We start from the raw sequence: 13,529 nt of genomic DNA on the forward strand, positions 1-13,529 counted from the left end.
GTTCCTGTGATTCAGCAAAAGCCTTCCAGTCTTGCAGGTCTAAGTATGATGTTGTTCAAGAAATTCTGCCTGTCTGACCCGGAGGTGCAGGGGCAAGAGCATACCAGCTCAAGGGGCACAGAGAGCCCCCCACACCTACATTTGGCCATGCACAGAAGCATCACTTCATCTTTTGTCATTGTTCTTTGCTACTTCAGCGCTGTGGTCTCAATTATCTGCTGTGAATAAGTTACCCTGGCAGGTGGGTGATTATTTTGGCCACTGTACACAACAAAGACCATCCAAGGAAACTCAAAGCTGATTGAGAGAAAGCCAAGACGGGAGAAGAAAAGGCCAGGTTTGAGCTAAGTTCTGGATTTAAGGAGCTTGGTTCTCCCTGTGCATACTCCTAATGGGGGACACAGGCAGATCCAGGTGGATGCTGAGAATTTACACCAACTGAGGAGCTGTCTCCTTATGCCGATATCACAATAACACTTCATGTTATTCCTGCCGATTCTTAGTCTTGATTATTTGTGCTGCAAGTTTTTGAGGCAGAAGATTCTGATTTCTGGACCTGTTTAGTGCTGTGGGATCACAAACACAGCATGAGCTTCCAGGCAATACTGCAAGGCAAGTAATAAAATATTTATCCTCCACTGCCTTCTGTCCTTGTATGCTCTGCAAAGGGAGATGACAAAACTAAAGCTACTGATTTACAGTTTGAGTCTTCTAAAGAAACAAACCCGAGCTGTTACAGCCACATCTCTCTCAAAAAACAAATGTCTTCACACCCTGATGCCTTGCAAAATATTTTCGTTTCTTACATAATAATAAAACCCCCCAAAATTTCCAAATGAAAGGGAAATAATTATAGATAATAACAAAGCCTACATGGCTTAGAAGATTAAAGAGCCTTTTCATAATGATGTTAATAAAGCTGCAATGTATATGGGACATGTGATACTCAGAGCTGAGTCCCAAACCCACCTTCAGGGAACCTGAAGCTTCACAAAAGCCTCAGCATCTGGAGTCAGAGCCTGGCTCCCAGAGGGGTGAAAGCAGCATGTTCCTGCTCACAGCTGCAATCCCCACCTACATCTCTTCCCTTCAACCACTAAATGTGAAGCTGATAAATTCCTACCCCTAATTTCACCCATTATTTTTTTAGAGTGCTACAGAAGCTACAGACATTTTTTGACACAACACCCCAATTTTGGGCAGTGCGATTGATCTTTTTTTTGCTGGAAAAGCTTCCTCAGTGTGCAAAGCCTTGCACATCCATATGGCCTGACCTCTCTGAGTCTCCAACCTGACCCAGCCTGTGGGGTCACTGGTGCTAAAACCAGGCTTCCCTCCACTCTTACGCCAGAGCTAATCAACTATGCCAGAGCCGATGCTCCAGAAGCGATCAGCACGTCCCTTTTCAAGCATTAAACAGCGAAGTTGTCCTACTCATAACCTGTAATGGCAGCAAGGAAACTGGCCCTATGCGATGCACTCCTCCCTTGCAGATACAAGGGAGGGAAAGCACCAGGCGCCCGTACTTACCGGGCAGTGGAGGGAGCTGGTTCCTGCTGTGGTGGTAGTACCGGTGGAGGAGGTGGCAGAGATTCTCCAGCAGCAGCACGTGGAGGCCAAAGAACAGAAACCCCTGGAACGATGTGTTCTGTTAGAGCATCTCCTCTGCCGCCAGGTCCTGATAGCAGCTATTGCCATCCAGCACCAATGCCAGTCCTCCTGCCACCATTTTCCAGAAATACCAGGGCACGACCCATCCCTGCACCCGAGCCCTCCAGATATCCCCTCACTGGGCCCCTGCACAGCCCAGTGCCTTCCCCCAGCAGGCAGTGGAGGCTTTGCCAGAAGACAAACACAACCAAACCCCAAAACTGTTGCAGAGGACATTTGAATGCAAAGGGCTGCTGGAGCTAACGGGGCAGGATGGTGGTGGCAAGGGAAGGGGACAGCTGCTGCAGACTCAGTCAGCTGAAAGCAAAGCTGTTGGGCACCCTCCCAATACGGCTAGACCAAGGGAGAAGCTGCTTGTATTTCTGGCCCATCACACCCCAGTTTTGGGGCTGAGCAGGGACCGTGGCATTGGAGAGGCAAACACTACCCCCCACCAAGGCGTCTGGCTTCTGCCAGCACAGCTCCCCAGCGAGGTACACAGCCAAGGGACCTTCCCCACCCTCCCTCTCTGGATCTCCTGATTGCTGCCTTATTTTAAGAAGGGAACTAAATTTTTTAGGGGCTAACGAAGAAGATAACACAGGAGTTTCTCCCCATTAATCACTTCATGCCATGCTCTGAGGTTTTCTTTTGTTCAAGCTACAGAGAAACACAGGGCTGGGCAATCCCTGTCTTGGGAGAGAAGTCACCCCACAATATTTTGATGCAACAGGACTTTATGAAATACAAGATTTTACAGTAATGGCATTATGGTTGCATATTAAACCGTAACAGGGAATAACAGAGCACCATGCAGCCTGTCAGTGGTGGATCAGCACTGAGGAGTGTTTGAAGTTTGCGTAACAGCACTAGCTGCCAAGGGCAAGGATGCTACAAGCACAGGAAGGGCTCTCTGGAGCCACTGGTCCCAGGGAACCCAGGGGAAGCTCCAGCATGGAGCCACATCCCCACAACAGATCCAGACTCTTCGGAAACCAAAGGCAAAAGGCAACGGCAGGAGGCAACGCTGGCAGAACTGTTTCCAACACAGAACAACCGACTTGAGGTGGCTCAGAGCTGGCCACACAAGCGTAACTTCCCTCTTGCCTCTGTTGAGATAATTAAGGTTGGAAATACTTAATAAAAGACCTGCGACTTTGAAAAATGAATATGCTTTCTGCAGTGTGCCAGGATTGCTCTCTTCTTCATCTCAGCAGAAAACCTCCTTTGCTTCCCCCTGTAAGAAAACTGGAAGATCTAAAGCTGCAGCTGGCCAGACCACAAGGTGGGACAGAGTGGGACAGAGAGGATCCCCCCATGGCTGGTAACACCAGGGCACCAAGTGCTGGCAAGCAGAACGGTGCTCAAAGGCATTGAGTGTGCCCACAAAGAGCATGGAGAGGAGTTCCTGGTGTCTCAAGCTTTTATTGCACAGAAGGAGAAATAATCTAAAGGCTGAAACAATCAGAGATGAAAGGAAGGGGAAGGCGGTGATTTCCCCCTCTTTGTAGCATCAGCACTGATCTGTGGTGCTGGGGTTTGCCTCATCCTAGAGCCCTCCCTCGCACCTCTGTGGGTCTCTGCCACGACTGCTGCCTGCAGGCAGGACAGCACTCCGCGCAGGGGGCTTCCCCGGGGGAGCAGAACTAATGGTGATGGGGGTGTCCATGTAAGACCTCACCCCACAGCCACTGCCACTGCCACCAAGCCTAAGGGCTGCACAGGAAATCCTGCAGCGTCCCCAGCTGAACCTCTCATGTCTCAGATCATGGCAGTGGGAGAAATGGCTCCTTGTGGGTGCTCACTGTGGGATGGGCTTTAAGCAAAAAGAGCAAACGTGAGGTCAAATGTACTTTGTTAAGGCATTTCTGAATCATCTGTCCCTTCAGATCTGTCCCAAATGCTCTATTTGGATCCAGCTATGCCATCAGGTTGCAGGTGTCACATCAGAAAGGATGTGGGAAATCACTAGGAACAGTTTCTAAGGCATCATTTCACAGTTTTATAGTAGAGGTCATTACACAGCATTACTGCACCAAAATGTGCGATTCTAGTTGTGAATATATTTCATCATCTTCTCACACCTGCCACTGAATTCTGGCCTATTGTCTAATGCCTTAAAGTACTTTCTAAGACCTTGATAATTGAAATGCTGAGGTAGAAAATTACTGTATTACAAGCAGGCAAATTCATGCTGAGAGGAGAAATGAATTGACCTGGAAGGTCGCACCCATCCGTGGCACAGCCGGGAGCAGGGCGCTGCCTCTTGCTGCCGAGGTCACCACTCCCAGGCACAAAGCATCCCTAGTCACCTAGAAGACATCTGAAATGGGGTGTTGTAAGCTTTTATAGCGGTGATGGTCTTTAGAGCTCAACAGTGCTTATAATTGAATTCTTTAAAAGGATTATACTGTCCTCAGTAACCCTCATCGCTTCCCTGAACTGGCCCTTTCATTTGCAGTTTTTCCCCCTTTGGGTAAGATATGAAACCCAGCAACATTGTCATTTGCATAAACAAACAAGCCTGGAATATTTAAATAACGATTCACATCCTTTCCATATATATTCAAGTATTTCACCAGGCACAGTGGCAGCCATTAGCATTTCTAAATGCTTTCTGAAGTGACAGCTTGATTTTTTTTGTGTGTGTCCTTTACTGGAATTGATTCCCAAACTCCTCTCTGCTGATAAGCGAGGACTGGTGATAGCGGTCCCTCGAGGCGAAGTCTGTGTTCTCCTGGGTGAGCTGTGTGGTCTCCATGCCAACTGTTGCAAAGGACGGTGTCACCACGATCTGCTCTGGGGGAGATGGCCTTCTCCTGCAAACAGAGAAGCAGAGGCGCCTGCATCACCCCTTGTTTGCCATCCATTAGCAGCTGTGCTCTCGGCTGTGCAAACAAGCCTGGGCGCTTCAGGAAGAGGCTAAACCCTTCTCAACACCCTTGGGAGGTGTACAGCAGATCTGAAAATATTTTTCTTAGAAGACACACAAAAAATACACTCCCTTCCCCCAGCACGCACTGGAAAATATACATTTTCTCAACAAGTAAGTCTCCTCTTTGGACATTGACTACGGCAAACACTTTCCAGATGGAGCGTGAACCATTTCTGGTGCAAAGTACCCTTCTTATAGTTTCCTAAGCTTTAGTGTACAATTATTTTTGTAATTCTTTTAAATGGAAGAGGAGATTTTCCTGCAATCTCTTTACCCCGGAGGCTGATTTTAAGAAAACCTTATTGCACATCTGCAAATCAAAACTGTAAGAGCTTGTAGCACCAACTCAGACCTCACTGAACACCTAAGAGCCTGAGAGGTGTCAAGGATCCTTGGCTACCTCCAACTCTCTTGCAATCTAATGGGATTTTTTCTCTAACTACAATTCACTAAAATATCTTGCCTGCATTTCAAGAAATCAGAGCTTAGGAAAAAACTGTAAATGACTTCAGGGTAATTTCTCACAACATAGCAAAGGTGGGCTTCAAAATGACCCACACAATCCCCAAGCAGAGCCAAAATCATCTTTGTGCCAGCATGAGCAGGAGCCCTGGCATTAGCCAGCAACCCAGCCGGCTAGCTGACCCAGAGATTGCACTGTTTAGGAGAGAGAAATAGGATCAGTTTCTGCCTTGGGCACTTGCCAGTTCCCCACTCAGCCCTCCCTGGCAGGGTCCTTGCTCATCAATGGCAATGGTGGAAGCACCAAGGACTGTGCTGGTCTGGGAACCCACAGGACAAAACGCCCCGGCAACAACAGCGCCTCTACCCATGAGAAGTGGGGCTGCTTCTCCGGGAGAGATAGTTTCTCCTTTTCACACCTGGTAACTCTTCATGAAGCCTCACATCTCCACAGATTCCCATGGGGAACCTCTGAAAACAGGCAGGAGACAGGGCTGAGATGCACCGAGGGACATCCATAATGAAAATCCTGCTCTATCATCATAGCTGCGCCACAATAAAATGACCTGCCACAAACCCGCCCCGACGCCGAGGTGGAACCAGCCAGGCAAGTGCCTGGGATACGAAGCAGTGGGGTCTGACTCAGCGCCATGAGTAATTCTGGCAGCACTGCAGCATGGCCCCACGTGCCCTTTCCCATCCTCACCTGCTCACCCTTGTCATGGGCTCATGTCCCAGTCCAGCAGATGTTGTGAAAAGGGGCAGGGAAAAACCCCTTACTCCAAACGACATACCCAGAAAACCAAGCGCACACCCTCCACACCCCCCACTCCTCTTTTGGGTAGTCTGCCTAACCTGGGCTCTCGTCCCTAACGCTTAGGCAAGTGTGCAGCTTTGTGCCACTGCCGTGAGAGGCAGCAGTAGCTGTGTGAACAAAGCTACTCATGGCAAGAGGTGTGCAGGGCAGGCGGGTCCTCAAGGACCCAGTCCCGTATTCAGAGACATCAGCTGGTCTGGTAGAGAGGGATGGATGTGATGTGGGAGAACAGACTCGTCTCCTCTTGGCTACGCCACAGACCTGCAATGGGGACCTGAGAGGTCCTGTCACCCCCAGCTTTTCTCCCAAACCACCTTTGCTACCAAAGGCATGTGGCCATGTTAGAGGGACTGTAGGCAGGGGCAGGAGCTGGCAAGACAGGCATGGGCACGTGCCAACGCGCTTAAATGCCTGGACTTTCATTTCTGTTAAAGGAGTCACCAAAGTTGAAGCTATAACGCTCGGCAGCTCGTGTTGTGCAGTCCTTACTAGAGTGTTCACCTGTCACAACAAAAAAGCAACGCAACAGATTGAGAACCTCAAATCCTATTGCATAGCACAGATGGTCACAACCTGCTATGGGAAACCCAAACATGATGGAATTAATAATTAATAGGATTAAAACAGATTAACAAAACTAATTAATAAGCAATCAAACAAAACCTTTAAGGTCTCCTGGGAAGGAAAACCCCGAGACAACGCTACTGTAGTCCCATGCAAACTCAATACTGAACTGTTCCTTCGCTGAAGACCTGTTTTACTGTATTTGCCCCATAGCTATACCTTTCAGTGGATGGTGGGTGGAAGAAACGGAGTCTCCCATTTCTTATTTCCTACCAGATTTTCCAGTTCAACCTCAGCCACAGAGGCCAGGCACAGACCTTTGGGGTAAGATAAAGCTTCAGGCACCAAGATATGGGTGTCAGTTGCCGTGTCCGTGCACCAGGCAGAGGAGGCTCCTGCCACCCCACTTGCGTGGCCTGCCATATGCCAGGCTAAAGGGAGCAAACAGTTATTTTTACCATTAAGTAAGAGTAACTTTGAGCACGCAAGCAGGGCCAGACAGACTGCTTAAGGTAGTGAGCAAGCCAATTCTTCCACCCATCTCTGTGCACGTTAGTGGGCCACGGGAGCAACAAGCACCGCCTTGGTCACTTGCCAAGTGACTGGTACCAACCTGCACAAGGTGATCAAAACCGACTTAATCCAGCCAAAGAAACTGAAATTTGCTGCTGCTCCTGCAGAGAAAAGGCACGAGAAGTCAGTATGCTGCTAATTCTCTTATAATAGCATTACACCATTGAATTTTTTGCATAAAATCTTGAACCAGCTTGCTTGTTATTAGCCTTTAGTACCCAAAGATTTCGTGATGGTGAGAACACTCCTGCAGCTTTCCCACACGCTGTGGCTTTTAAACAATTGTCAAGAAATGAACCCAAATTCCCCATGGAGAACAGCTATCCCTTCCCAGACCAACAGCTTGTTAAACCTCAATAAAGCTGTGAGCAAAGCCCAGGCACCCACTGGGGTACCTTTTCCTCCCTGGACCGCAAAGATCATTCCCACTGCAGGGATGGGGAGACAGGAGGAGCCATTCAGCTGACCTCCGCCGGGGTGGCTGTGGTCTCACCATTCATTCCCTCTTGTCTGACCCTGTGGTTGGCTTAGCTTATTACACCAACACTTTTTCCTCCTGATTTCTCTGTGGAGTCATGCATTGGCTCATGCAGGGGCAGGGAAGTGCCAGAATTGGCAGCAATAGCAGCAGGGGAACTTTGTGGTGAGGGACAGGGAGGAGAACTGAGACCCAGCAGTGCTTGGTGGATTTGGCTTAGGCTGCTGGGGAGCAAGAGAGAGAAGGGGGTAGTTGTCAAAATCTCAGAGCGCTTCTGCCCCCAAGGTCTTCATCTAGTCCTTAACCCCGAGCATCTCTCGAGCCAGTGTCTCCCAATGACAGGAGGGTCGTCCAGTCCTTTGGAGAACAAACTCACAGATCATTGGATGCCTTGTGATCACAAAATAACGCTCACTCACAGCCAAATAAAAATCAAACTGAACTTTGAGAACTCATTTCTTTTTCTTTGCCATGCATTGTTTTACTGTATGCATGGGAAAGCATGTGCAAAAGAAACCAAGAAAAAAATGTCTAATCATGCTGCTTTTTCTCAGATCACCTTCCAAAATCCTTTACACACTGACTGAGAAATTCTTGTTAAGGTCATTTTTGGTAAATATTTCAAAAGCAGAAAACAGGGCTATAACATAGTGAATATACAAAGGCAAAGAAAACTCCAAAGCCTGAAAACATTAACTGTGTTCTGTTTAGTATCTGGGGGGCATGAAAAACTTTGTTAAAAGATGTATTTCAAGAGATACAAATTAGCAAGTACTACCTACCATCACAGCTCTTTTCTACTATCCCATACAGATACATACAAAAGTCACTTCAGAGTAGAAGGAGAATTGCTGAGCTATGTTTCGATAGTTACTGAATGACAACTAGGTTTTGATTTCTCATTGTCTGGGTTTCTGAAATCTAGAGCCTGCTTAACCTAGTGTCTAATAATCTTTCATCAAAATAAACCTGGGTAGCTATTTCTGCATTGCCTAAAAGATGTATGAACTCAGGTTCTTTTGACTTTTCTCATCTTGGACAAAAAACGGCACATCCACGTGTGCAGTTATTTATGCATGCACACACCTACATATGTATGTATGCACCTACATACGTATGTATGCTTAAGTACATGGGTACGTGCACACTATGTGTGCATCACTCCCCCCCTTCGGAGACACAGACCAACGCAAACCCCTCCCATGCCAAGGAGCTGTAGGCTCTCACAAGCCACTTTCCGAATGTGCTTCACTGTTCAATTTTGAATTTGTTTAAGCCGATCACATGCGCAGACCTTTCCAATGCCCTCTGCCTTGAAGTATTTTCCCAGATTACATTCCCAACATATTCAGCCTGGTTAGTTCTGGAATCAAAAGGTTCTCTTGTTCTGCAGTTATGAATGCTGAGATTTAATGAGATACTCATCATAATCCCCATTTTCCTTGAAGTTTTCTCAGGTGGGTTTAGATTGATTAAGTTTATTAAAATGTATTTACGGCAGATTTTTCTCATTGCTGTGATACATTTACAATCTGCCATCCCTGCTAAGTTCTAGTACTAGTATCTGGATTTGCCATTTAAAGTGCAACATAAGAAAGCAATAAGTACAACAATCAAACTATCAAACCAATGCTAGTTACAGTTAGGATCCAATAAAAAATTAAACAGTCGGAGAGAAAATGTATTAAAACTGGCAGTGAAACAAAACCTCATCATTCACAGTGTCACCTGCATATTAAACACAAGAGTTTCAACTCCTAATTAAGTTAAATTAAAGCTTAATGAATTTTTAAGCAGGTTTAATAATAATAATAATAAAAAAACAACTCACCAAGGGGGAGTCCTGGGCTCACTTGGCCGATGTAGAAATACAGAATAATCGCTGCACCCAGGCTGACGAGGGTGTAGATCCACTGAATGACAAACATTACAATGAGGGACACGATGGCCTGTTGAAAAGACATGATTTGAGGTTACCCCAGAGTCCGTAGATAATACAATGATAACAATTTGCCAGTCCTTTCTCTGCAAAGCCCAGGGGCTTCACTGCCCCCGTGGCAGAGCTGGCAGCGCAGTGCCCATGGGGGGCTGCTGACCTTCCGCCACGGCCTGACGACGTCAGCAGCCTGGCAAGAGGAGCCTGCAGCTCTGATGGAAATTCTCTAAAACTGAGGCAGTGCTGGGGCCTTCAAGTTGTTATGAAAGCAGTATTAAATGCTCTTTTTTGTTGTTGTTGCCAGAAATACTGCATCTTCATTTTAAATGCATGCAAAACCAGTGCTTTGATGGCATCTCCACACCTCTGTCTTTCTCAGGGTCTTCTTGGGAGAGAAGACTTGCTGTGTAAGAGACATGCACTGTCAGGACCCAGGAAGCAGCTGCTCAGAATTATCCTGAATGAGTGTTTCCTTGTAGGTGTCTCCCTCCTAGTGATGTCCTGGGATGGGGACACCACAGAGGCCCTCCTTGCACAAGACCTGCTGCACAGCCCAGGTCCTGCCCATAGGAGGAACGATGCCAACTGCAACCACGCAGGTGGATGGGTGCTCTGGGGCACTGGTGGCTGAGGCTGGTGGTGCAGCAGGACCCCTGGGGAACCACATCCTCTCCTGCCTGCAAGACCTCCACGGCGCGTGGCTTTTGGCCACACGCAAAGCATTTCCACCCAGTGTTATCTGAAAAGATTTGGGTATGGCATGGCTGAGGTTTCTTGGTAATGAGGTTCCTGTTACAGGGAGCCTCATTTGACCTCACTGTTAAAAGGAGGGACAGCACAGGTTTATGGTGTCATCTTCAGCAGCAGTGAGGTAGCAGTGAAAGTGAGCTACACTGAGTCCTAGAGGCAGCATGGTTCTCTGCTTGAGCTGTTCCAAGAGGAGTATCCAGAGGCTCACCAGCTCAGGAGGCAGATTTGGCCCAAAGCACATACAAACAGGGACAGGGGTAGCATCTTCATAGCTGAGGTTAGGAACAGCATGCAAAAAGCGAGCTAAATGAGTCCAGGCTGACATAAACAGTGAAGCTCAAAGAGAGAGGTCAGAGGGGAGAGGAGCCAGTGATTTTATTTTGAATCGTTGATCCCTTTTCAGCTCTGCTGCAACCTCCTCCCAAGTCTGGTTATTGACAGGAAACCAAATCTGCTTTAATGAACACATCAGTCATCTCCATAAGCAAATTCCCCCGCGAAGGCAGAGAGAACTGACTGCTCCGTGATGACAAGTGCTTGGGAACCACATTAGTTACCGAGCCCAGAGACAGCTTCATCACACAGCCTCCTGCAGAAGCCTCCACACCACCCCACCGCTGGTGCTGCGACCCCTTGCCAGGAGCTGGCTGCTGGCAGCCACAGCAGTGACTTTGAAAAGTAGGTGTCGAACTCCATCTGAGGATTACACTAAAAGGGTTCCGTGTGTTGTTTGGGTGGGTTTGTTACATTTTACACACAGCTATGAGATGCCTATCCATGCAGCACAGCCATATGGTTCATTCACTATGCATATGTGACCCTTTCCTTGTCATCTGCCCAATAATCCATCTTTCCAAAAAGAATTTAAATGTCTTAAACTCCTCAGCGGCTTGAGATAGAAGCTATTTAAAAGTTATTTATTTTTTAAAGTAACATGCTGGAAGAATGCTCCACTTCCCTCCCTCAAAAGATGGAATTTCGCAGCTGGGCTGCTGGTATCAGGAGGTCAGCACTAATGAAACCCCACCCCGAGCTTGCAGAAACTGGCTCATAAATAAAAACACCACAGCTTTGAAGCTGATGCCTCACTCCATCCCATGGCAAGAAAAAGCCAGCTAGCACAGGGTGAAAAGAGGGACCCTGATTTCTTTCCCACCCAGCCATGCAACTCTAAAGTCCTAAGATGACAGATTTTGAATTTGTATCTTTTTGGGTTGTTTTTTTTATTGGGTTTTTCTTGGTTTGTTATGTTTTTTGGGGGGGTGGGGTGTGTTCTGCTGTTGTTTTAATTAATATGCCATCTGGCTTTCTTTGAATTTGAATTGCTGGATGCATGCTACCTTGAATACTTAACTCAGGTGACCTGGAATAATAGAATCAAAAGCTGTTTTAAAGCACTAGAGTGTATTTACACTGCAGTAAGCGATGAATTTCCTTCTGTTTTCTACAATCACAAACCAGTGCTCAAAATAAAATTACTTACACCAGCAAAGGAAACCCAGTGATTGCAGAATTTGGAGTAGAAGGATTCTGGTGTTTGCTGAATTCCCAGCTTTGGATTTTGTTGTTTTATAGATGATTCTACAGGGAAAAAAAAAAAAAAAAAAAGAAATACAAATAAAAGAAGAGACATCAGAAAGGAGCTATAGTGTGGGGTTTTTTCTCCTACTTTACATTACCAGATTCCAGAAAACCAAATAAGAAATTCTAGTTGACAGCTGGGTATGGCAGAGTTAGACCAAAACCTCTAAAATGAAAACAGAAAAGTGCAAGGAATAAACCAAAGCTGCCAGCTTTGGTACTGAGTCCATTGGAAAGCCACATCTGCCTGTCTCTGCCTCAGTTTCCCTATTTGTGAGAAAAGAAATAATATTTTTCTCCTTTGGAGGGGTTTATGAAGCTTAATTGTCTAATTGGTGATAAAACACTACAGCACTGAGATGACAAACTCCAAGCAAAGACACAGTATCAAATACTCACATCACCAACAAAACAAATGCAGACTCTTAGCTGCAGCTGTCGAATTACAGACTCCATCTGCGGTGTGAGGACCGCTGCATTTTGATAGCCTGAGTTTTAGACTTGCATGACTCCATCCCACCTACCCCACGCCAGGATGAAGGAAACCCCAAGATACACTCAAAACCTTTTTAAGGTAGAGCATTGAGTGTGCATGTGTAGAATAATGAGTACATAGTAAACAACCCTACACTAAATATAGTCCTGCCTGCTTTCCTGTGATTAATCTTCCATAGGAAATTGCATTGGAAATTCTCTGATGCATTGCAATGAACTCTACCCTCACCTGGAATAAATGATATTATTGCTATGAATCACTGAATGACAGCCCTGTATAAAGCTAGTTTCACACTTGCCTTCAGGAAAGCACCAGAAGGACCAAGGTTATAAATCATTCCCCCATAAGCATGGAGCTGTCCATCTCCCACAGCCCTTACCTTCTCCCCTCTGGCCAGGGAGTGCTGGCACCTCGCCGCAGAGCTGCTCCCCCTGCTCCAGCAGCCTGGGGGACCACTGGGCATCTGCAGAGAGTGATGAGCATGGATTGGCATCATGCTGACAGCCCTCCTCAGCCAGGTCCTGCCAGCTCTCCTTGCGGGGCTCCACGGTCTCATCCCAGCCGTACTGAGCCAGGGGAGCATCATGATGGAGATCCAGGAGAAAGCTGTCGTGTAACGTCTGCTTGGCCGGCTTCTTTGCCTTCTTTTGTTTGAGCTTTTGAGTTAAATTCTCAGCTCCTCCTTTTTTGCAAGTACCTGGCTCACTACGAAATGGTTTAAAAAGCTGGTCCATGTCTTTTCTGAATTCCAGCAAGGTACCATTTGATCTGCTTTGAATTACTCCATCTGCTGCACGGCTGGAAGGCTTGTTGAAAATTAAAGGCTGGGAAACGTGAGCAGGTCTAGCATTTCCCATCTGGGTGTTGTCAGGTTTCTGCTGAACTTTGTAGCTCAAGGAGACTGAGAAATAGGAATAGTCTACAGCAATATATGTCAGCATGAAGTTGATGGTGACTATGGGAGCAAGAACATTCACTTGCCCAATGAAGACGAAAGCCATGGTGATGAGACTTGTTAAGCAAATCGCAGCCACTGAAGTCTTATTGGGTCCTTTCTAGTTCATAAACAAAACAATCTCACATTTAAATCAATAATCACGAGCCTTACCATGAGGATTCCCCACTTGCTCAGCCACCATGGGTGGTTACCTTGGCAGTCTGCAGTACCCCCTTAGTCATGAAATACGTGCATGCATGTGCAAGCAGAAGCTCACCAGCTTAATAAATTCAAGAACAGGCTGGAAGCCAAAAGCTGCTGAGCTCCCACCTCACCTCCAAGCCTTACTC

At 46.9% G+C, this 13,529-nt stretch overlaps 2 protein-coding genes across 5 annotated transcripts in view; one reads left to right on the top strand and one right to left on the bottom strand.

Annotated features, from left to right (window-relative positions):
- Positions 1–13,529, top strand: part of LOC308068497 (TGF-beta receptor type-2-like) — a 310,921-nt gene that overhangs the window by 103,501 nt on the left and 193,891 nt on the right. The window lies entirely within an intron of this gene.
- SLC12A8 (solute carrier family 12 member 8) overlaps positions 4,216–13,529 on the bottom strand; it is a 56,786-nt gene continuing 47,472 nt past the window's right edge. For all 4 annotated transcript variants that reach the window (XM_080399217.1, XM_080399214.1, XM_080399215.1 and 1 more), the window contains 5 exons: positions 12,622–13,297; positions 11,649–11,746; positions 9,311–9,428; positions 7,042–7,102; positions 4,216–4,469 (listed from right to left, as the gene is read on the bottom strand). In XM_080399217.1, the coding sequence (XP_080255343.1) occupies positions 4,304–4,469; positions 7,042–7,102; positions 9,311–9,428; positions 11,649–11,746; positions 12,622–13,297 (1,119 nt within the window). In that variant the 3' untranslated portion in view covers positions 4,216–4,303. The remainder of the gene's footprint in view (positions 4,470–7,041; positions 7,103–9,310; positions 9,429–11,648; positions 11,747–12,621; positions 13,298–13,529) is intronic.

This window comes from Falco punctatus (genome assembly GCF_963210335.1).
Source record: "Falco punctatus genome assembly, chromosome: 8".
In the NCBI taxonomy this organism is placed as follows: Eukaryota; Metazoa; Chordata; class Aves; order Falconiformes; family Falconidae; genus Falco; species Falco punctatus.